The following is a 22,480-nucleotide window of genomic DNA, read 5'->3' on the forward strand; positions in this document are numbered from 1 at the left end:
TATCAAAGATGGCGGCACCCAGCAGCAGTTTTAGGGACTTTGGCTATGTACACAAGGGGACACATTTGTTAGATTGTAAGCTCTTTAGGGCAGGGTTCTCTCCTCCTCCTGTCTGTATCTGTCTGTCATTTGTAACTCCTATTTAATGTACAGCTCTGCGTAATATGTTGGCGCTATATAAATCCTGTTTATTAATAATAATAATATTAATAATGATAATAATGAGAAGATTGATAAATAGAAAGGTTTGGCAACAGGGTCTCTTTAATGCTTTCAAGCTTTAATAGGATACAATTTAGCTTGAAAAGTACATTGATGTCCTGATGAAAGACACACATACGTGCGCATCATCACTGCTCGGAGTACCACTGACAGGCGAGAATTCACACTCGCAGTTGGTGATATCACTCCAGCAAGTCTTGACAATCTATATTCCTGAGCCCCCGGCTCTGTCTGAGATCAGAGGTTGTACTGTAGCCTTTGGCCATGTTATGTCATACAAGACAGACTTTCTTACCCCCTTCCTCATATCACCAACCCAGGCAACATTAGCCTTACCCAGAACCCCCCTCTCCAAGCTCTATCCTGCCAGACAAATATTTGTCAGATTGGCCATGTTAGTCATTGTTTACTGAAGGATTTCTGTACAGCTTATCACATTCTCCGAAACACCAGCAAAGTTCAGCTCCAGCGTGTACATATGTCTCTGTGATTGGCTATTTCTCACTTTCTTTTTGTTTTCATGCATCTGATATATTGGCTGCACCGCAGGATGAGTACACAGAAAGCTTTAAAGCAACATTCATTAAACTTTAAAATAGAGGCATGCAGAAGCTTTTCACGAACGTGCACAGACATTTAAAGAGATTCTTTATCCAAAGCCTGTAAAACGCCCTATGAAAATACAAAGCCTCACGATTCTTCCTCTTCCCAGTAGGGCGTTTAATGACTTTTATTCTTCACTGTAAGGTCTGTGAAAATGTGGAATCGGCTCCCTCAGGAAGTAGTTTCAGCAAGTTCTATAGATTGCTTTAAAGAACAAGCTGGATGGTTTCTAGAAGCACAGAATATACCTGGGGATTTAAGGTTTAAAGTAAAGATAAAAGACTGCTGATCCAGGGAACATTCGATTGTCTCATGGGATCTGGAAGGATTTTTTTCCCCTGTTGGAGCAATATGGACCAGGGTTTTTTTTTTCCATCCTCTGGATCATTGTAATATCAAAATATATATAAAAATATATATTACAATTTTCCAGGGTTGGCGAAAAAATGTACTTTCCCTGTCAGGAATTAACACATGAATCCTAAATCCATTGTTCCATCTGTCCCCATTAAAAAATCTCCTAAATTTTAAACATCCTCTGGCTCAACTATGTCCATAGGGTTTTATATCTGGGATATGTTTATTTGCCTAGGGGTTGACTAACTATGTATTTTGTAATAGATAAAGAAAAATAAAGTGATGCTTCTTTTACAAAATTCTAGCCAAACTTTCATATTTTGTAAAACATTGCATGTGGTGCCTCATTTAATGCATCCATGACAGATTCTACTGAAACTAAATGTAAATTCACCTGAATTTAGTATAAGTGTTTACTTGTAATTGTTAAATATTATTGGCATCATTTAAGAGGGTGAAAATGTCCCAGTTGAGCTGTTACATGGTTGTCCTCCCAGGCTTCCCATAGAGACTATAACGGGCGTTTTCAACCCACATTACCCAGGCATGGTCTGCAGAAATTGAAATTGGCGTATTACTGTAAAGTTAGGGTTTACATGTATTTACATCCCCTCCTTTAGACACTGCATGGTGCAATAACTGAGTACAGTGTATTCTAGGAAAACCAAAGCTAGTTGCACACGGGTTGATTTTCATTATTAATGAATCATTATATTATATATTAATATTAATTAATAAATAATATTAATTGATTCATCCCTGAATTTGAGTAACCAAGATTACTCAATCTGCAAGAACCTCCCTGGCCATTGGTTTCTGTTGGATCCAATTTCGGCGTATGCACACATTGGCTTATTTTCATTGTGCTTTTCTTTTCCTGGGCTGGGCGTGCAGTTGACATTTCTATTACACAAGGCTATTAAATTAAAAACTGATCACACTGAAGTTGATTTGTGTATGGCTTGCCTAACAGGGAATAGATTATGAATGGTACAGGTCCAATGAGTTATTGGGGCTTATTGATTGGCGTGAGACCATTGCATTCTGGGTGCTTTAACGGTGAATAAAAAAAAAGCCGTGTATTATTATTATTATTATTATTATTATTATTAATATCAATAAACAGTATTTATATAGCAGCTGTGTATTAAATAGTGGTTGCAAATGACAGACAGATACAGACAGTGAGACAGGAGGAGGAGAGGACCCTGCCCAAAGAGCTTACAATCTAGGAGGTGGAGAAAGTTGCACACAATAGTAAGAGGATATGGAATAATGGAAAGTAGTGAGGGTTTTCAAAGACAGATGAAGATGGGTAGGTGAGGTTTGAGTTTTAGGGGCTCTTTTAAAGGACCAGAAAGAAGGAGCAAACTGAATAGGATGAGGAAGACCATTCCAGAGAGTCGGAGCAGCTCTAGAAAAGTCTTGAAGCCATGCATGTGATTAGGTTATGAGTAAGGAAGTCATTAAGTCATTGGACTGATATTGGTGTGCACACTCATTAGCATCAGACCAGTGCAATATGGGTTTGGGAGCTATGATTAGAATATTCATCAATAATGTGTTCACTTCCATTTGTCTGAACCCAGTGCATTCTGGGTGCATTGTAATTACTGCAAGCCTGGTTCTGAGTGTTCCCAGCTTTCCCATTGCACTCCCATAACATTAATTTAATGGGAGGCGAATTTACTAATTCTTTATAACTCAAGCATTCTGTGTCCTCAGCCCTGAAAGTCATTAGCCACAGGAAATGCCCTCTTTATCGGGCAGAATAATTACACAGGGGTGAAAACTCTGTTCCCATGCTCAAATTCTCCCTGTCAGCAATTTCATCTCCTGAGTGATTGAAAACAAACGTCCAAACAATACAGAAGATTAAAATAACAAATTATACACATGGCTGCCTTCCCAGGGTGCATCTATCAGTGGACGCTAATTGGCCAGATGCATTGCTCGCCTGTATGGAGTTACTTCTAGAGCTGCTTTTATAAGGCGCTGCTGGGTGTTGTAAATTCCCACATAGGTGACAGACACTTGTCAATGACGTCCCCACCAGGACCCCACCATCTACATCTCTAATAAAGTACAGAATACCTTGCTGGCTCCTGGGATTGGGGGAAGTGAAGACCCAATAAAGCAGCTACTTCCATTGTTGACTGCAAACATTCTATTATCATCTATAATACACTGTATTTCAATAGCGCCAACATAATACGCAGTGCTGTACAATAAATAGGTTTGCAAAGTGCAGAGATACAAAAGGTGACGCAGAATGAGGTGAGGACCCTGTCCAAAAGATCTTACAATCTACTATGAAAATCCAATTTTCTAGTGGATAGTTCCATTCTCATACGCAAAAATGAATTGCTGCTATTGTCATGTTTAGTTACAAAGTGAATGTAGAACATTCAATGGAAGGAATAAGTCCTATACACATATGTACAGCACTTGTCCGTCGTTCATGGATCTGTCCTGGTGGAGCCACGGACAAGAAAAGATTGTGTCGCTCTGCCTTTCTCCGCTTTCCATAGAGCAGAACAGTGCTGTATGTGCTACGCTCGTTCATGCATTGCGCAGTCATTGAAAAGGATTGTGAAAGATCCTTTCCAATGACAATTATTGCACATGTGTACGTAGCCTAACATTCGTAACAGATTCTGCAATCTGATTGAACTGTGTGCCAAATTTAGATTAAATAGCAATCAAAATGTGCAAGGTGACAAAAAATTAAATGATTTAAAAAAATGTAAACCCAGTTGTATAAAGGGGGATTGGATGAAGTAGAAAATCTTTGTAGCCAAAACGTTTGGATATTCCAAATTTCTATGAATATCATTGTAGATGAGACACTGATTGATGGTATATATGAATAAAACCCTGAAGAAAGAGGACTTTTGTAACCCTGAAAATGTAATGGCTTACTCTGACCAATGTGAATTTTACTCTGGAACCCCACAAACCAGGATAGTTCTAGAAAAACAGAACTATCACCCTCCTGCCATTGACAAAAAAAGAAACTTAGGTCAAAAATAAAAAATTTGACATCAATCAATTAAACGAAATGTCCATTTAGAATTTTTCAGTAACGCTTATCTCTGCTCGCTTTGTCTTGGCTCAGTGGTTAGCACTCTGGGCTTTCCAGCGCTAGGTCCCAGGTTCAAGCTTCATGCAGGACACTATCTGCATGGAGTTTGCAGGTTCCCCCCATGTTTGCATGGGTTTCTTCCTACATTCTAAAAACATGCAGTTCGGTTAATTGGCTTCCTGCCAAAAATTGTCCTTAGAATGTTTATTGACATATGATTATGGTAGGGATATTAGATTGTGAGCTTCTTTGAGGAACGGCTAGTGACATAACTATGGACTTTGTACAGCGCTGTGTAATATGTTGGCGTTATATAAATACTTTGTAAAAATAAAACAATTAAGTGAGCATGTGCATTATTATTATTATTATTATTATTATTGCATCTCAGTGTCCATTACAAAAGAAGATTGCATCAGGCAGATATGTTGGATTTATTGCAGAGATGTTCCCTGTACCTTCTTGCATTTATTTTATAGTTCCGCTTTAACCCTTCCGCTTCCTTTTCTCAAATTTTGGCTGCACAGTTTAGGTTGAGGTCAGAGCTTTGCAGGCCACTAATGTTCTTCCACTTCAATCTGAGTGAACTATTTCTATATGAAGTTGGCTTTGTTCTCATCCATGCTGGAACAGAAAAGATCCATCATCAGCCAGATGCACACAATAGTCTGCAATGTCTTTGTATGCTGTAGGGTTATTAGTTCTCTTCATTTCAAACACCTGACAACCATAGAATATATATCAGCCAGGTGGAAGACTCAGCCTGATGATTCCACTTCTAAGCAGAGTCCATTTTTTTGGGTGGGCTGACCCTTTAAGTTGCTATTTACACCAAAGAATTGGCTTGGTACGGATCTCTCATCATCGGACCTGTAACCTCGCTTCCTCCCTCCAGCACCATTGACACACACAAAGTGATTTCATGCGCTCGGCATTTCAACTCTGCCTCTAGAATTTCATTACCTGCAGCTTAGCGTCTGTTTCGCTGCCTGGCCTTGTAAACTGGCAGTTAATCCGCTTCCTTACACACCAGAAAAGAACCCTCTTTTGTTCCAGTGCTGCCGGTAGTGTGCGCCCAGTAAAACATTATGGAGAGGAATTCCTGAACGTATAAGCAGTTGGCCTTCTTGCGGAGATATATGGTCGCTGTACGTCATGTTTTGTGGAGTCGCCATAATACTGCGATTAGGCTGAGATTATCAACAGCTGCATGTAATCTAACTGCTTCTCCAGAAACGGTATGGATTGGATAGTTACATCTCTCTGTCTGCCACGATGGCGGAATAAAGAAATATACGGTAAGGTAAAGAACAACCTATATAAAACATACTAATGGCAATCAAATAGAACCTAAAACATGACTTTTTCCTAAAATATAACAAGATGAAAATAAATAGCTTATTTAAAAAAATAACAAAAAGTACATTTTGCTATAATCTTTACCTTCGATCCAGAGATTGTCCTGCAGTACTCCTTTATACCTGTAGAGCTCCTCAATTAGCTCCCGCTAAGCCTAGGTCATCCTGGATCCGCCCCCAGTCTGTGAATGGGCAGCGAAAGAAGCAGCAGCACAGTGATGAGCTAATTAGAATCCTTTTTGAACTGATTGGCTTTTTGTGCTGTTTCTTCTCACACTTCAGCTTTGCTCTACAGTGACTTCATGAAGTTCAGTTCATGAGGGCCCCCCACCAGTAGAAATTATTCGTATTACTCAGTATATACATAGCGCCATCATATTACGCAACGCTGTACACAGTCCACAGTCTTGTCACTAACTGTCCCCCAAAGGAGCTCACAATCTAATGTCCCTACCATAGTCATATGTTATTAATGTAGTCTAAGGTCAATTTTGTGGGAAAGCCAATTTACCTCACTGCATGTTTTTTGGGATGTGGGAGGAAACTGGATCACCCGGAAGAAACCCACGCAACCTGCAAACTCCATGCAGATAGTGTCCTGACTAAGATTCGTACCTGGGACCCAGCACTGCAAAGGACAGAGTGCTAACCACTGAGCCACCGTGCTGAAATGGCAGCAATATAAAAAAAAAAGTATGATTACCCCCTAGGGTTAATTATACTCACCATGCCAAGGCTTCTAGGTGGAAGCAAACCACTAGGAAATCCCAATTTGATATTTTGGGTACTTTTGGGTATGCTCTGGATCTTTTCAGAAGGATGGTGAAGTTGCATTATAGGTGCCTGTAAGGTAAAAATGCGGACATTCATTTATATTGCCTGCTAATGCACAAGAACAGACCAGAAATATTGAAAAAAAAAACATTTTTTTTCCAACACAGCATGCAGCATTGAGTTGCTGTGTTATGGTGCATTACAATGCGTGTGCATCAGATCTGCACTTCATTGGTGCATTTGGATGGCATTGAAAACGTATAATACTATATTGAGCTAATGCATGCAATGCATCATTGCAGCAGATTCACCCCCAACTCTCCATTCTCACTATGAGCCTGATTTATTAAACCTTTCCAATACTGGAGAGGATATACTTTTATCAGTGAATCTGGGTGATCCAGCAAACCTGGAATGGATCTGGTCCAGGATTCAAAACATTTGCTAGCAAATGAAATCCATTCCATGTTTGATGGATCACCGAGCTTCACTGATGAAAGTGTATCTTCTCCAGCCTTGGAGAGCGTTAATTATCAATATTCTTAAACAGGATTTATATAGAGCCAACATATTACGCAGCGCTGTACATTAAAAAGGGATTGCAAGTAACAGATGAATACAGATAGTGGCACAGGAGGAGGAGAGGACCCTGCCCTGAAGAGCTTGCAATCTAGAAGGTGGGGGAATTAACACACAATAGGAGGGGAGATATGTAGTGGTGGGAAGTAGTGACAGTTTCAAAAGGCGACAGGTAGATGAGGTAGAAGTGTTGGGTTTTATTGGCTCTTTTAAATGAGAAGAAAGTAGGAGCAAGCTGAATAGTACGAGAAGACCATTCCAGAGAGTCGGGGCAGCTCTAGAAAAGTCTTGGAGCCGTGCGTGTGATGAGGTTATGAGTGGGGAAGTCATTAGTAGGTCATTGGAGGAGTGAAGAGAGCAGCTAGGGGGGGATTTATCTATCAGGTCAGGAAGGTAAATGTGATAAAAACTATGGAGGGATTTGAAGGCAAAGCACAGGAGATGAATTTGATTCTAAGGTGAAATGGAAGCCAATGAAGGGAACTACAAAGAGAAGGAGCGATGGAAAGGATGGACGAGTCTGGCTGCAGATTATAGAGGAGAGAGTCTGGGTATTGGAATACCAGAGAGGAGGATGTTACAGACAAGATGTAACCTCATTCAGCAGCTTTATCCTGCCTGTGACCATCCTGTATCCATTCCCCACCCCACATTGGGCTGTCACAGCCCTGCACATTTCTGCTTCCCTCCCTGCCACAGTTCAATATTTGCTCAGCAGCCCTTGCATGCTGCTTATCCTGGCTGCAGGCACTGAACTGGTTAACAGGCCAGAGATCAGATTTCCTGACTGAGAAACTTCTGAAGTTTTTTTTTTTCTTTTCTTTCATTGGGAGACTTCCAGTGATTGTCAGAGGTTTCCATGTGCTGCAGACACACCGAGGATATGATTGTGTATAGCCATCTCTGTCCTCAATGAAGGTGTCAGCACCAATAACTGAGGACCCCATGTCAGAAATCATCAGCGGACGACAAATCAGGACCCTGCGCTGGACGGGGAACGCAGACAGGTAGGCAAATCTGCACACTGACTTCAAATCTTAGGCTGCAGGGGAAAAAAGTAACCGCATTTCTTCCGCATGAACTTATTTTTGGATCTTTTCCACCGGAGGGGCCGGATACCGTTTAGGAAGCTGAGAATTAGCCCGTAACACCTTGTACCTGTCAGGGCTGAGAACGCGGCTCCTCTCGCCAAATATAATGACCTTCACAATAAGAACAGAGGTGAGTCCAGGTTACAGCCAATACACTCCAGGGAGCCGGATCTTCATCTGAACCTTGTTCTGTTTTCATGAATTCTGGAAGTTTATACTTTAGTTGTTTCTGATATACAAACTCAGAATGTTTGGCTGTCCCAATACCAAGCAGCCCTTGTGTGCGATTTACCTGCGTCATACATCACTAGATTGGCTGGAAGTATTTTATTTCTTTTTGTAAAATTGTTGGCTTTTTTTTTACTTTAGTCACTGTATTTGATTGTTCATCCAGGGTATCTTAGTAAGAAACAGAGACTGATTGGGTAAGGTTGTCTTCTTTTTCATCATGTAATCGCGTGCAAACATGAATCCTGTTTTTATTAATTTCTCTCGCGCGTGATTGAGTATTCTAAGTCAACATAAAATTCCCTTTGCATTGTGAACAATCTCTATACCTTTAGTGAATTTGTTACAGGGCAACAGACTGAAAAATCAGTTGTTTGACGTTGGAATTTTGTGCTTGTTTCTCATGGTATGAACTTCTTGCGTGTTTGTTTTTCCATCTGACAATGATCGTACATGACACACGGAACGTTGAGGTTGATTTACTAAAGGAGTACATGTAGCAAAGGGTATGGTCACCTAAGGGTTAGGCTGGGTAAATAAAGTTCACTTTGAATGCCAAATGTACTTGCACGTGATTGGAATTAAAGCAGCATATTCACACACCAAATGTATAATTCGCTTTACAAAATGAAAAGTCTCAATTAATTTAAGATGCCTAACCCAGGCAAAATGTGCTTTCCAATACTTTGCAAATGTAAGCTTTTTGGCTTGAGGAAGTCTATTGCAACAATTTAAGTGAGGAGTGACTGAGGCACTGGATCAGGATAGCCATATTGGCACCTAATAGGTCATTGATGATTATTATTAGTTTTGGATCTAAAGCAAATATGAAGAAGGGATCCCAAATGCACAGCATTCCAGCTTCCTTAACCCCCACATATTATGGCGTTTGGGGCCCTAGAGAAGTTTAGGAGCCCTGGGCAATTGCCTACACCCCCATCTAACTGGTCATGAGTACATGGGTTGGGATAGATGGGTAGGAATGCAATCCTCGCCTGAAGAGGTTACACTCTAAAAGGTGAACAAAAAAACACAGAAAGGTTGGAACAAATAACAGGAACAATTTATTTCTGAAAGTGTTTTGTACAGAATTTAAAAAATTTGCAACAGTTATATAATACTGTGACAAACAACTACCCCACCCAACATCCCCCACACATACATCCCTCCTACTGTGTGCTGCTTTGCCACCTCTTAGATTGTAAGCTCTTCAGAGCAGGGTCCTCTCCTCCTGTGTCACTGTCTGTATTTGTCTGTTTTTTACAAACCCTATTTAATATACAGCACTGTGTAATATGTTGGCACTATATAAATCCTGTTTATTATTATTATTAATAATAATAATAATAATAATATTAATGATTCCTCATTGGCTAATTAATGGATTGGGTGCTTGGCAATGAAGGGACCATAGACAGTATCATTGAGGAATCCAGCACAGTTTTATAAGCATTGTTTTTTTTATATTTGAGTGCTAAACTTCAGAACTTTGTTTGTTCCAGAAAAGAGTAAATCACTTGTCTGATGTTTATTGCTGTGTCCCTGTAAATGAGATTTCCCTCACTTCCTGTACTAATGACTCCCTGTGTGTAATAGAGTCCCCAGGGCAGAAAGTGGGGCAAATCCTTTCATTGGGGGCCCAGCATTAAATTCTGATTTATATACCTCAAACCCCTCTTAGTCTTATTTAAAAAACTAAACAAATATTTTTGGTTGAAATGAGTTTAAACTGAAGTTCGGCCAAGTGTTTATAAAAATCTGTTCCCTATATTGGCCAAATGTCTGGAGCTAAGATTACAAAACATAGAAATCCATGAGAACCGTACAAACAAAACAAAAAATGCCTGAATAGAATAGATTATAATATATTTGTTACTCCACTATCAATATTGTTCTATGTTTGTTTATTATGCATCATCTCCTATGGAAGAACTCGCTCACACACCATTATTATTAGTTATTAATATTATTAAACAGGATTTATATAGCGCCAACATATTATGCAGCGCTGTACATTAAATAGCGATTGTAAATGACAGACAGATAGTGTCCTGAAGAGCTTACAATCTAGGAGGTGGGGGAAGTATCGCACAATAGGAGGGGGATATGGAATGGTGGGTATGTTTTTAAAAAAAGAATAAAACGGGTAGGTGAGTTTAAAAAAAATGGGGTTTAAGGGCTCTTTTAGTAAAGTTAAATAAGTCAAGGACGACCATTCCACAGAGTCGGGGCATCTCTAGAAAAGTCTTGGAGTCGTGTGAGGAGGTTATGAGCGAGGAAGTCATTAGTAGGACATTGGAGGAGCGGAGAGAGCGGCTAGGGGGGGATTTTTCGATCAGGGCAGTAAGGTAAGTGGGAAAGGAATGTGATAATGCACCTAGCTGCAACATGTAGCGATGTATATGTGTCGCATGTTGCAACTCAGTACAGGTAGGAAGGCCCAAAAGTGATCAGAAACAGATCCAGAACCTACAGCAGGGAGATGGCACCCCATGGCACCCAGACTGCACCTGCGACGCTGCATTGTGTGAGCTGACACTTCAATGTAGATAGCGATGTTAGCCAGGAATTCCGTAGGGGTTTCTGCCAGCTGCTATTGTCTGACAATATCGCTGACTACAGAGATTTTCTCCATGAAATATTTGGGACGATTAAAGTTTATGAAATAACAAGCGGCGGTGCAAAGGCTTCAGCCCCAGGTTCTTTTTTTGCTGCTTGCTGTAGTCACCTTAATCCTGTTAGCAAAGATTAACACAGCTATGTCCTCCTCCTCCCCCTTCCTCTATCACATTCCCCTGGAGACATCTCCTGCCTCATAGGAGCTATTGTCTCAAACAATTGCCCCAGAACAAGTTCTTCCAGTTAGCAGTGTGTAATTAATAGGGCCTGCAGGACTCATGGAGCAAGCATAGGAGTCTGCCATCATGGCAAATGTCATCGAGGTTACTGCAGCAAGAATGCAAAGCTTGAATAAAATGTCATTTATAAACGGCAGCTTATAATAAAACGAACCTTTATGATTCTGCCATGCCGTCTTTATTCAGGCTCTTCATGTAATGACAATTCTGTGTCTTCTAATAGTCACCAAGACTACACATGGCTGTTTCTGCACACATTTTGCAGTTATGGTTTGCTGTTGCAGGGTTCTCCCCAGGCACTTTTAGCTGGGCGCACCACCCGACGCTTTTCAGCACCCACCCGGCTGTTTTTGGGTGGTTACCAAAGAGTTTGGTCACTATACAGAGGCTGCCACCCACCTAAATCTTCTTCCCACCCAGCATAAAAAAAATTCTGGGTTGAGCACTGCTGTTGTCACTGTCAGGGAATCTGCCCTAAAAATTCACCTCTTGTCCTTTATTGCCCCTCAATGCTGTATTTTGCACTTCCTGTCTACATGCAAGTGGCTGCATAGCAATTCACATTGCGGGACTGCTAATGGTGACAACTGTGAACCAAACCTGCTTATATGTATCAAAAAATAAAAACATTTGTTGCCTCTGTTGGAAGTTCATGTGATGAGATGATGACGCAGGAGAACAATTTGGACCTGTTAGTCAACATTAATCTCAGGCTGCGCACACATGTGCAATAATTGTCGTTGGAATGAATCTTTCACAATCTTTTCCAACGTCAAAAGACTGAACAATGCATTAAGGAGCGCTGTACATACATCGCCACTCTGCTCTATAGAGACGGGAGGGAGGAGAACGACAGAGTGGCAACCTTCACTTTCATTACGATCGTTCCTCAATTGTGGATCTGGACGATGGAACGATGAGCACTGTTCACATGCCAGATTTTCACCCGATGTCAGCACTGGCGATTGTCGGATGAGACTCATTGGACGTGTGTACAAAGCCTTATTTTTGGAATATCCAACGTTCAGGTGAATTACATTATCGGACTGATTCCTTCCATGGAATGTTCTACGTTCACTTCAGTACCTAAACCTGACAACAGCAGCATGTAATCTTTGTTTATGAGAATGGAAATCTTACAATAATACAATTGGAGAATAGTCTTCTTGCATACACAAATGATTGGATGAAATCCGATCAGAATTCCCGTCATTGACTATCACAGAAAACGATCGGATGAGAAGAATATCATACATGTGTGTGCAGTGTTTTAAGACTTCCCTCAAATGCACAATGGGCAGTGGCTCCATTTGTGTGTTCTAGGCCCTAGGATATGACATTTGCAATGATAAATAAAGTCCCTATTTAATGTACAGCACTGTTTAATATGTTGGCGCTACATAAATACTGTTTAATAATAAGAGTGAAACACAATGCCGCAGCAATCTGTGCCAGGGCATGAATGTGTATACATGAAATCTTCTAAACCACTAAAATACATTGATTGGCTATGGATAGAGGGGACGTAGGCTGGCTGGATTTGGCTCTCATCTGACCCGTCATTTGATCAGAGATTTATATGGTGAATGGGCACAGAAGGGTTCTCTATGTTGTACTTGGCCAGGCTGCATTGATGGCCCATGGGGCATTTGACCCCTGGCCGGTGAACCCTAGTTTGTCTTTGGCTGAATTTTATGGACTTACCAGCATTTTCTGGCCCGGGGCCAGGGATGCTTTTCAGGGTCTCGTGCCCTGCCTTTGTTGGCAGCCGACGGAACTGTTGAGAGCGATCCAAATCCTCCAGACCTCGTAACATAAACAGGCCGGTGCCCAGAATAGCGCTGGTGAAATACGAGATTAGCGCTGTGTACTCGGGGAATGAAGCCTGCTTTCTATCACTGTTTTCATATGAGATGCCAGAGGAGCAGCTATCAGGAGCCAAGGGCTATGTATATTAAAGATAAACAAAGTTATTTGTCCTCATTAACTTGTTCTCATTCTAGAAATACTGCAGATCCTTCTGGGGAAAAACTGCTGGGTCCAGCATGCAGCCAGTAAAGGCAAAATATGATCATGCTTTTCAGCTTGTCAGGCAGTGGTCGGCAATAGCAGCTTTCTTCTAGGTGATCTTAACATGTTAAAGTGGACCTATCATCAGATAATAGAGATTTCAGTGTAAAACTTCCAGGTATTTATTACTTCTCACAGAGATTACACTACTCCCCCCCCCCCCCCCAATGGATTCATGCTTTACTCTCTAGAAGGGCAGCATCTTATTTGTTTAGGGTTACCATCTACTTCCTGAGATGACCCAGTCCTTGTGTCTGTGCAAAAAGTGGGCAAAAGAGGAGTGGAGATACAGGAAATGCTTCCTCCCGCCTGCAGCAGACTGATGACATCATCTCAGTCTAGGCAAAGTCTCTGGTTGTGCTCAAGTTTTTTTTGTTAATATAAAAAAAGTGGCGCATGTTCAAAGTTGTAATCCGTAAAGCTCTACTGCTAAAAATGCTTTTGCATAAACCGGTTTATGAAAATTAGGTAACTCATGAGGGCCGTTTAAATCTGTTTGCGTTGTCTATAAAGTTCTGGAATTCAGGTGTGTATTTTACAGCTTTGTCTGTTGGAAATTTCTCACTTTCTCTTCCTCTAGTAAAGCATCTGCACCTCCCAGGTTGGGTTCTGTGTGGTCGGGGTTATTTCATAACAAGGGAGGTCTGTGTGTTGTACAGAGGTGTGATAACGGCGACGAGTCCTGGGATTTGGTGTGAGCCTGGGTTCTGTGGTTTGTTTTGGCATCTTTTACATGGCTGACTTATTAAAGGCTTCTTGTGTCTCTTTCAGCTGGGATGACAGCAGCTCGGTGAGCAGCGGCATCAGCGATACCATCGACAACCTCAGCACTGATGATATCAACACCAGCTCCTCCATCAGCTCTTACGCCAACACGCCAGCATCATCGAGGAAGAACCTGGACGTGCAGGTACCGTACCCAACCACCTAGCATCTGTTTAATAGTACATATCTGGTGCTGCTGGAATACCAAAGGAGACGACCATAGTATTTCATGTTATTATAAGATCTGATACAGGTTCTAGGACTACTTATGGACTTGTAGGACTAGTTTTCCAGAGCAAATTATAAAAAAATGACACCTGGACAGTGTATTTTATAAGATTATACCTTGTCCATGCAAGGCAACTGCTTTAAAATAGGGAACCCATTGCCAGACCATTTCAATGACAATCATTGTGCAGCATCTCTTCTGCTGCCTCTTCATGGACTTCCATTTCACCTTAAAATCAAATTCAAGCTCCTATGCTTTGCCTTCAAATCCCTCCACAGTTCTTGTTGCTTTTTCACGGAAAATAATGTTAAGTTGGTGACAGGGTCACTTAGTTTTCTATAAAATCAATAGTATAAATAAATGTTGCATTGAGTCAGGTGTAAAACTTTGTCTAAACTTTGTACCTTTATCTCCTCTCCTGCAGACAGACGCAGAGAAGCATCTTCACATTGACCGCAATTCGCAGTGGTCTGGCGATGATCTGAAGAGGTTGGATGGGGGCTCAGATAGTGGAGTGAAGATGGAATCTGGTTGTAAATGGAGGAAAAATCCTTCAGACATTTCAGATGAGTCGGACAAAAGCACATCTGGGAGGAAGAATACAGTCATCTCACAGACTGGGTCCTGGCGAAGGGGAATGACGGCGCAGGTGGGGATAACAGCACCTCGTACTAAACCATCAGGGACCCTAAAGACACCTGGGGCAGGTAAGAGATGGGTCGAGTTTAGGATATATTTAAATGTGTCTGGGTAACCATTCTTTACCAGAACAACCAGTAATATTTTCTTCCTTTTCATAGGCACAGGGAAAACTGACGATGCAAAGGTATCCGAGAAAGGTCGGCTTTCTCCAAAGTCTGCACAGGTAAAACGTTCCCCATCGGATGCAGGCCGCAGCAGTGGGGATGAGACCAAGAAACCTCCAAGCAATACCTCAAGGTCCATCACTGCAAACACAAACACTTTTGGCTTTAAGAAACCAGGAAGCACTGTTGTCGGCATGCCTATAATAACCACCAGTGGTGCCACCATCACCAGCGGCTCTGCTACTTTGGGGAAATTGCCAAAATCTGCTGGACTCATCGGCAGGTCAGCCAACCGTAAGGCCAGTGTAGATGGCTCACATAACCATGATGATGGCTACTTACAACTTAGTGCCAGAACCAACCTTCAGTACCGTAGCTTACCCCGACCTAGTAAATCCCGAAGCGGTGCTGGGAACCGTTCAAGCACCAGTAGCATCGACTCCAACATTAGCAGCAAGTCGGCTGGGCTGCCTGTCCCTAAAATGCGGGAGACCAGCAAAGTGACTTTTGGAAACTCGATCCCCGGATTAATTAATCAGACCGACCGTGAGAAAGGGATCTCCTCAGATAATGAGAGCGTAGCTTCGTGCAATTCTGTGAAACTGACCCCGGCGTCCCAAGGAGTTCCTGGTACCCGGCAGCCAGGAAACAAATACCCCGATGTATCTTCACCCACATTACGCAGGTATAGTGCTGCATTCCCAGTTTATAGTAGGCTTATCAGATAATTTTCACATTCTGTTTAGGTCTTTAGGACAAGTCTCGGAGACATTAATTAATGCAAATCTTTAAAGCTGAACTCCAGCCTTTTAGTCTTGCACAGTTATAAAGGTTCATCTTCTGTAATTAAAATGGTGATATCTTTTCACAATGTAAAGGAGAAGCTGCAGCAAGTCAGATAGGGATCACATCATTGCCTGGCGGAAGGATGTCCAGCTTCATAAAAACCTTTGCTCTCCAGCCTGGCTGTCCCTGGGGTTGCTCCATTTAGTGATTGGATCATAGTTCCCTAAATCATGGAGGCTCCACATTGCTTGTAGGGGTTACTTAGGGTGGTCTGCATACCAATACAGCCTGCATGGAACACCCATTTTTAAGATGAATGAAGAATGAAGCCCACCTAATAAAGGCCTTATGATTTTTGCTCTGATACTGTATCTCCCTTACTGTAACCCTTTGATTGCCTGGGACTCTTGAGAGGAGTCCTAAGAGCAATGTGATGTTTTCAGGAGGGATGGGATCCTGTTCTCCTTGCTGGAATTTTATTCTTGAAGGGCTTATTTACTACAGGATAGTCCATTGTGGTGCATTTACTTCTCAGGCAATATTGTGCACTGCATTACAGCCCTATTTATTTAAATAGGCTGCCTAATGCAACACAGTGGATCAAAAAATGTATCTAGAAGCAGTTAGGTTTATTGTGATAGGTTCTCTTTACCATCCTAATTCTGATTTTCTTTATCCAGGCTTTTTGGAGGAAAGCCTAATAAACCAAGCCCAGTCACTACTTCGGAGAACATGAAAAACTCTGTCATCATTTCTAACCCACATGCCACCATGAACAGCTCCTCTCACCCGGACTCACCATCCGGTAGCGGCATTCTGAGCAGTGGAGGAAGTAGTCCCCTGTATGGGAAGAGCATGGATCTGAACCCATCTCCACTGGCCTCCAGCCCCGGCTCTGCCCATTCTGCACCTTCCAATAGCCTAACGTGGGGCACCAATGCCAGCAGCTCCTCCGCTGTCAGTAAGGATGGTTTGGGATTTCAGTCTGTCAGCAGCCTTCACACCAGTTGTGAATCCATTGACATCAGTCTCAGCAGCAATAATTCTCCCAGTGCTCTGACTGCATCTCCCCGGGATGACTCCATGTCTGGATTTGTCAGGACCAATAGCGTAAAGACTACAATGTCAGAAAGGTGAGCTATCTGCAATATTATTCACTGTCCTTTGTTAAGAACCGTGCATAGGACTATATCTTAAAGCAGATATAAAAAAAAAATCAATAGATCCGTTATGTATTTATTGAGCAGTACTTAGAGGTTAGGGACAACACGTGGAGATCAGATGGGCCATATGCAAATATTCTCACAGGAGGATAGAGTAGAAGGATGACTTTACCAGCTTGTTGCTGCTCCATGATGTCAAGTCACAGGCTGGAGGTGGGTACCTAACCTACTCTCTACCTGCAATAGGGAAAGTCAGCTTAGCAGGCTTACCTGGTGGACAGAAATACATATACTTTCCCAGGCAACATAGCTCCCATGTCAGTACTTTAGCTGTGTGTTTAGCTATTTGCTTGGAGTTTCTCTAAATGTTAAATTATATGAAACAACTCCAAAAAATCTCCTTTGTATATAAAAGTACTCAGATCACTTCAGGAAACAAAACATTTCACATTTTCCAACATTGCTATGAAGGGGATTCTCTGCAGAGGTCTGACATGTCACCTACTAAATCAGTTCTAGAACTCTGTAATCAGCAAAGGTCTTTAAGTTGCGTACACACTTCCAATTATAGTTGTTGGAAAAGATCTTTCACAAATCTTTCTAACGACTATGCACTGCACGATGCATGAACGAGTGCTGTACATACAGCATCGTTCTTCTCTATGCAGAGGGGAGGGGGAGAACGACGGAGCGGCACCCCGCTGCATGCTCTCCCCCTTCTCTTGTATTACAATCGTTCGTGGATCCGCCAGGATAGTCGTTCGGACGATGAACGATGTGCGCTGTACACACACTAGATTCACGCCTGATATCGGCCCTGTGCCGAATATGGCCCAAGAACCATTGGAAGTGTGTACATAGCTTAACCCTAGCTGACTCCGTATGGGGTGTGTTGGGCCACTGTTTTAAGACCACTTACTCCACACAGAAAGCAAGAGTCCTTCTCTTCAACATGCAGGTAGGGAGAAGCCTAGTATATGGCTGCTTTAGAATATCACCAAATTGTAGTCAATTGACATTAGAAACATTTTGCTTTGATCCACCTGGAATGTATTTAGTGGATTTAAACTGAAGGTTCAGTTGGGATTGAAGAAAATGGATCAAATAATGGTGCAGGAGGAAACCCACCATGACACAGGAACCATACAGACCAGCACCCTAATTTTCTGAATGGTCCTGGGACAGTCCATAAGGTGTCTGACCCCCCACCAAAATATTCCTAATGTAGTAAGGAAATCACACAAGCTCGCTGCTTATGGATACATATGATGAATGTTTAATATCACATATGCTATCTGCAGGTAGTCCAGTCTGCATCAGATATACACAGATAACAATAATCCTTTTCATTGAAGCTGTGATTCACCCACAGCTGATTATGAATCAGCATAAAGAGATACAATAAAAATTCCTATCTTCTTTCTAACATTTACAAAACAGACCCACAGATGATTATTCACTCATCAAAGTGTATATAGAGCCCCTGCTGTTTTTGTATTGCTGTCTGAGTCATATTTGGGGAGATTTATCCACACTTTTGCTCCTGGTGCCAGTCGTTTCAGAGACAGAAAATCCAAAATTATAATTACCACCAGAACATACAGTGAAGGAATTCTTCCGGTGGGTGGTGGCAAGTGGGACTGTTTTGTAACTTTAGGAAGATTTGTTGTTGCTTCCTGCTTTTTCTGCAGTCCACATATAGAGGTAAAATCTCCATCATAGGACTCGGGACCAAACAAAAAAAAGGTTAACCGGTTCTTGCTGATTTAAATTGCATTTTAGGTTACTGATAATAAAAGGCAACTCCATCCGAAACTGAGATTGTCCACATTGTTGGCACAATGGCTCACATTTCATCTTTTACTTTTTGGGACTCTCCAGTGATGAGACATCTACAGAATTCTCAGTTTCAGTTTATTGGGCCTGATTTATTACTTTCATTAGTGAAGCTGGGTTATCCAGCAAATCTGCAATTAATTTATTTAAAGTCAATTGCTATTTGCTAGCAAATATTTGAATCCTGGACCAAATCCATTCCAGCTTCACTAATGAAAATGTATCCTCTCCAGCCTTGGAGAGCTTTAATAAATCAGGCCCATTGTTTCATTCTTCCCCCAATAATCATGGCTCCCACTGGGCTTGCTGTGGCCATTTGGGCAGGTATAGATTTGGACACTTTTCACCACTGCAGTCCCAGCTAAGTAAGCCATTCAACCAAGCAATGTGCCTCCAACTCCAGCATTGGGTGGAGCTGACTTTGTGAAATTTGTGGCTTATTTTTTTTTTCATTTGTTAATGCTGTTTTGTGCTTGGTGTCGATTTTGTTACTGTAGCCCTCTGTCCTCCCCTGGTGCTAGTCCTAAGTTCAGCAGAAACACTCTTCCTCGGAAGCAGGACAGGTAACTGCGTCTGTCATGGCTGTGCACAATGCCTGTCCTATGTACACACAGCGGGCCCGCGCTTTGTTGTCTGTCTGCGGAAACAAACCGCTTGTCCATCACCAGAGGCCTGTTGCTTGCGGTTTCCATCATGGTGTTTTGTAGTCCAGTGCAATGATCGCATCGACAGCTTCTCGCTGGCAGACAGCTTTTCCTCTGGCATGCGGCTGCAGCCTGACAGCTTGTCATCACCTCTGTTGTCCGTCATCATTGTCACGTGCTTGGATAAGTGATCGCTTGCGGTCTGTGTCTAGTGTGTCTGGGTTATGATCCGGGGACAGCGCTCCCGACTCTTTGTATTTACAGACTTATCTTATTTGACATTGAGCAGCAAGGCAAAGCTTCAGTCGTACCTTTCCGTGACCCTATTTTTATTAATTACCAGGATTTATATAGTGCCAACATATTATGCAGCGCTGTACAAAGTCGATATTTATGTCACTAGCTGTCCCTCAAAGGAGCTCACAATCTAATGTCCCTACCATGTCATATGTCATTAACACAGTCTAATGTCTATTTTGGGGGGAAGCCAATTAACCTAACTGCATGTTTTTGGAATGTGGGAGGAAATCCATGAAAACATGGGAAGAACCTGCAAACTCCATGCAGATAATGTCCTGGCCGAGATTTGAACCTGGGACCCAGCGCTGCAAAGGCCAGAGTGTTAACCACCGAGCCACTGTACAGCCCGTTAGACAGGATTTATATAGCACCAACATATTTGTTACAAAGTTACAGAGTTACAAATGACAGACAGAGACAGTGACACAGGAGGAAGAGAGGACCCTGCCCCTAAGAGCTTACAATCTAAATACCGGAATTGAAAAAATAACATGCTTGCTTTAATAATCACATTTTACTTACCATATAGACCTAAACATGTCCATTGTCAGGGTTGTGCTTGGTATTGGTATGCCAATGGTATACTTGCTATGGTAAGCTATGCCCGCACCCCTGGCAGGGATAAGAAGTATCGGCACAACCAACATTGCCCATAATTTAGGGTGCAGATTTTTTTTTCTATTTTGTATTATTATGCAGGACGTGATATTGGTATCAATATCCATGTGATGGATTGCTAAAAAATAGTTATGTTCAAGCCCAGGGGTAGGGGAGTAGAATACATTTCAGGATTAGGTTGAGAAGGATAATTATTATTATATAGCGCTGATATATTACGCAGCACTGTACAAAGTCCAAGGTTATGTGACTAGCTGTCCCTTAAAGGGGCTTACAATCTAATGTCCCTACCATAGTCATATGTCATTAACACAGTCTAAGGTCAATTTGGGGTAAACTGGAGTACCTGGAGGAAACCCACGCAAACACGGGGAGAACCTGCAAACTCCATGCAGATATTGTCCTGGCTGAGATTCAAACCTGGGACCCAGCGCTGCAAAAGCCAGAGTGCTAACCACTGAGCCAAAATCTTTATACCCTTGAGAGTTTCCAGAAGCGCCACAATTCTTTTTGTTTTTGGGGGTGTGACTGTACTTGGCAGTGCAATAAGGCGCACCCAAAACAAGTGTGCCGATGTTTTCACATGCCTAGGAGGGTTTAATAAGTCATTGCCAACTCTCATACGCTTAATAATGTATTAGAAAAGCATAATATTATTGCTTATTTTTTTGCCTCCAAATTTAAGATCAGAATCCCTTTTATTTTATCTGGCTTTCCAGCTCCAGGTAGCAGCTTCTGCAGGTTTACCATCACGTCAGCCTGATTAATATATATTCCTCTTCGCTCCGCTGGCACAGGTTGTGGGTTGGTTGGCAGCCAAGGCGATATTTGTCATAACTTTCAGTTAGGGGAAGTTCAGGTCACATGAGGTGTGCGCACTTTCTAAATAATCTCTATAATTACAACCTAACGTCACTGGAAACAGTATCAGTCATAATGTGAATACTGTTCAGCTCCTATCCAGCCACACCTTATAAACAAATGTAACGTTGTAAGGCAGAGCAAGGAAATGTTCACCTTTGTATAAACATGTAGAGGATAGAAGCAAAAGAAGGGAGTTTTTGGCAAATAAAAATAGGTTTTTACTTGTGAAAGTTACCAAATACATACAGAAAGTAACATTTATACTATTGCTAGACATCACACATCTCAAATAGGTTGTGTAGAATTTAGGACACTTGTCCCTTTTACCTGGGACTTCTTCAGGGCTTATTTATGGATGATGGAGAGATAAAAATCCTAATCGAGAGATATTATGGTGTAGTATTGGCCGTTGTTTTGAGCTCTGTGTTAGGATCAGAGAGAAGTAGTGGTAGCAATAATAGTAGTTTTAAATTATAAATGGCCGGGTGCAGTTTGGTGACCCTTGGAGAGTAAATGCTTTTTGTTTCCAGTGGACGAGAGGGTTTTTTTTTTTTTTTGAACCAAAGGAATTTGCAAAGTATTAGCTTTAAGTGTGGCTGGCTGTGGCAACCTCCAAACAATAAGCATTTACCCTCCAAGGGTCACTAAGTTACACCCGGCCATTTATGCCCACTTGTTATGGCAACACTAGTAATTTACTTAATGTAGATATGTAGAATTAAAGGCTTTACAAGTGAGCTAATAATCAACACATAAGGAACAATAGCATGATACACACTGTAAGGTGTTATGGTTATATATTTGTCTCAGGAGATATCCAAACCATAGGGTTGTGTCTGGTCCTGATGCATTTCGCCCTATGGCTTCCTCAGGGGAGGATAGAGACTGAACTGAATATATCATACAAATAGATAGAGTAATATTCCAACAATCCAGACATATACAAACAGATATAGGGCAGTTCATAGAGAGTAGAAAGTTTGGTACCATTAACCATAGACGGAACAGTTTTGCCATATTCTAGATCAGTAATTTTCTACAAGAGAATGTTGTGGGATCCTTGAACTTTGGGATTCTATGTAATGGTGACCTCGTAGTTTCATGACCAAGGCCAGATGGCAAAATCAGTACCATGACACCAAACCCCTTTAGCCATCTGTAAGGGGCATTTTTACCTACTGACCTCTAACGCTTTGGGTAATTCTTTTCCATTGGCCTTCTATGGTTTTAATAGGGTTCCCCAT

At 41.7% G+C, this 22,480-nt stretch overlaps 1 protein-coding gene across 1 annotated transcript in view; it reads left to right on the top strand.

Moving 5' to 3' along the window:
- The window catches only part of NAV2 (neuron navigator 2), a gene marked incomplete in the record, with an annotated part of 175,018 nt that overhangs the window by 126,750 nt on the left and 25,788 nt on the right, over positions 1-22,480 (top strand). Inside the window, 5 exon segments of the mRNA XM_072422311.1 lie at positions 13,997-14,135; positions 14,644-14,926; positions 15,020-15,710; positions 16,492-16,944; positions 19,308-19,373. Of these exon segments, the coding sequence (XP_072278412.1) occupies positions 13,997-14,135; positions 14,644-14,926; positions 15,020-15,710; positions 16,492-16,944; positions 19,308-19,373 (1,632 nt within the window).

Source organism: Pyxicephalus adspersus, chromosome 9, assembly GCF_032062135.1.
Source record: "Pyxicephalus adspersus chromosome 9, UCB_Pads_2.0, whole genome shotgun sequence".
Classification (NCBI taxonomy): Eukaryota; Metazoa; Chordata; class Amphibia; order Anura; family Pyxicephalidae; genus Pyxicephalus; species Pyxicephalus adspersus.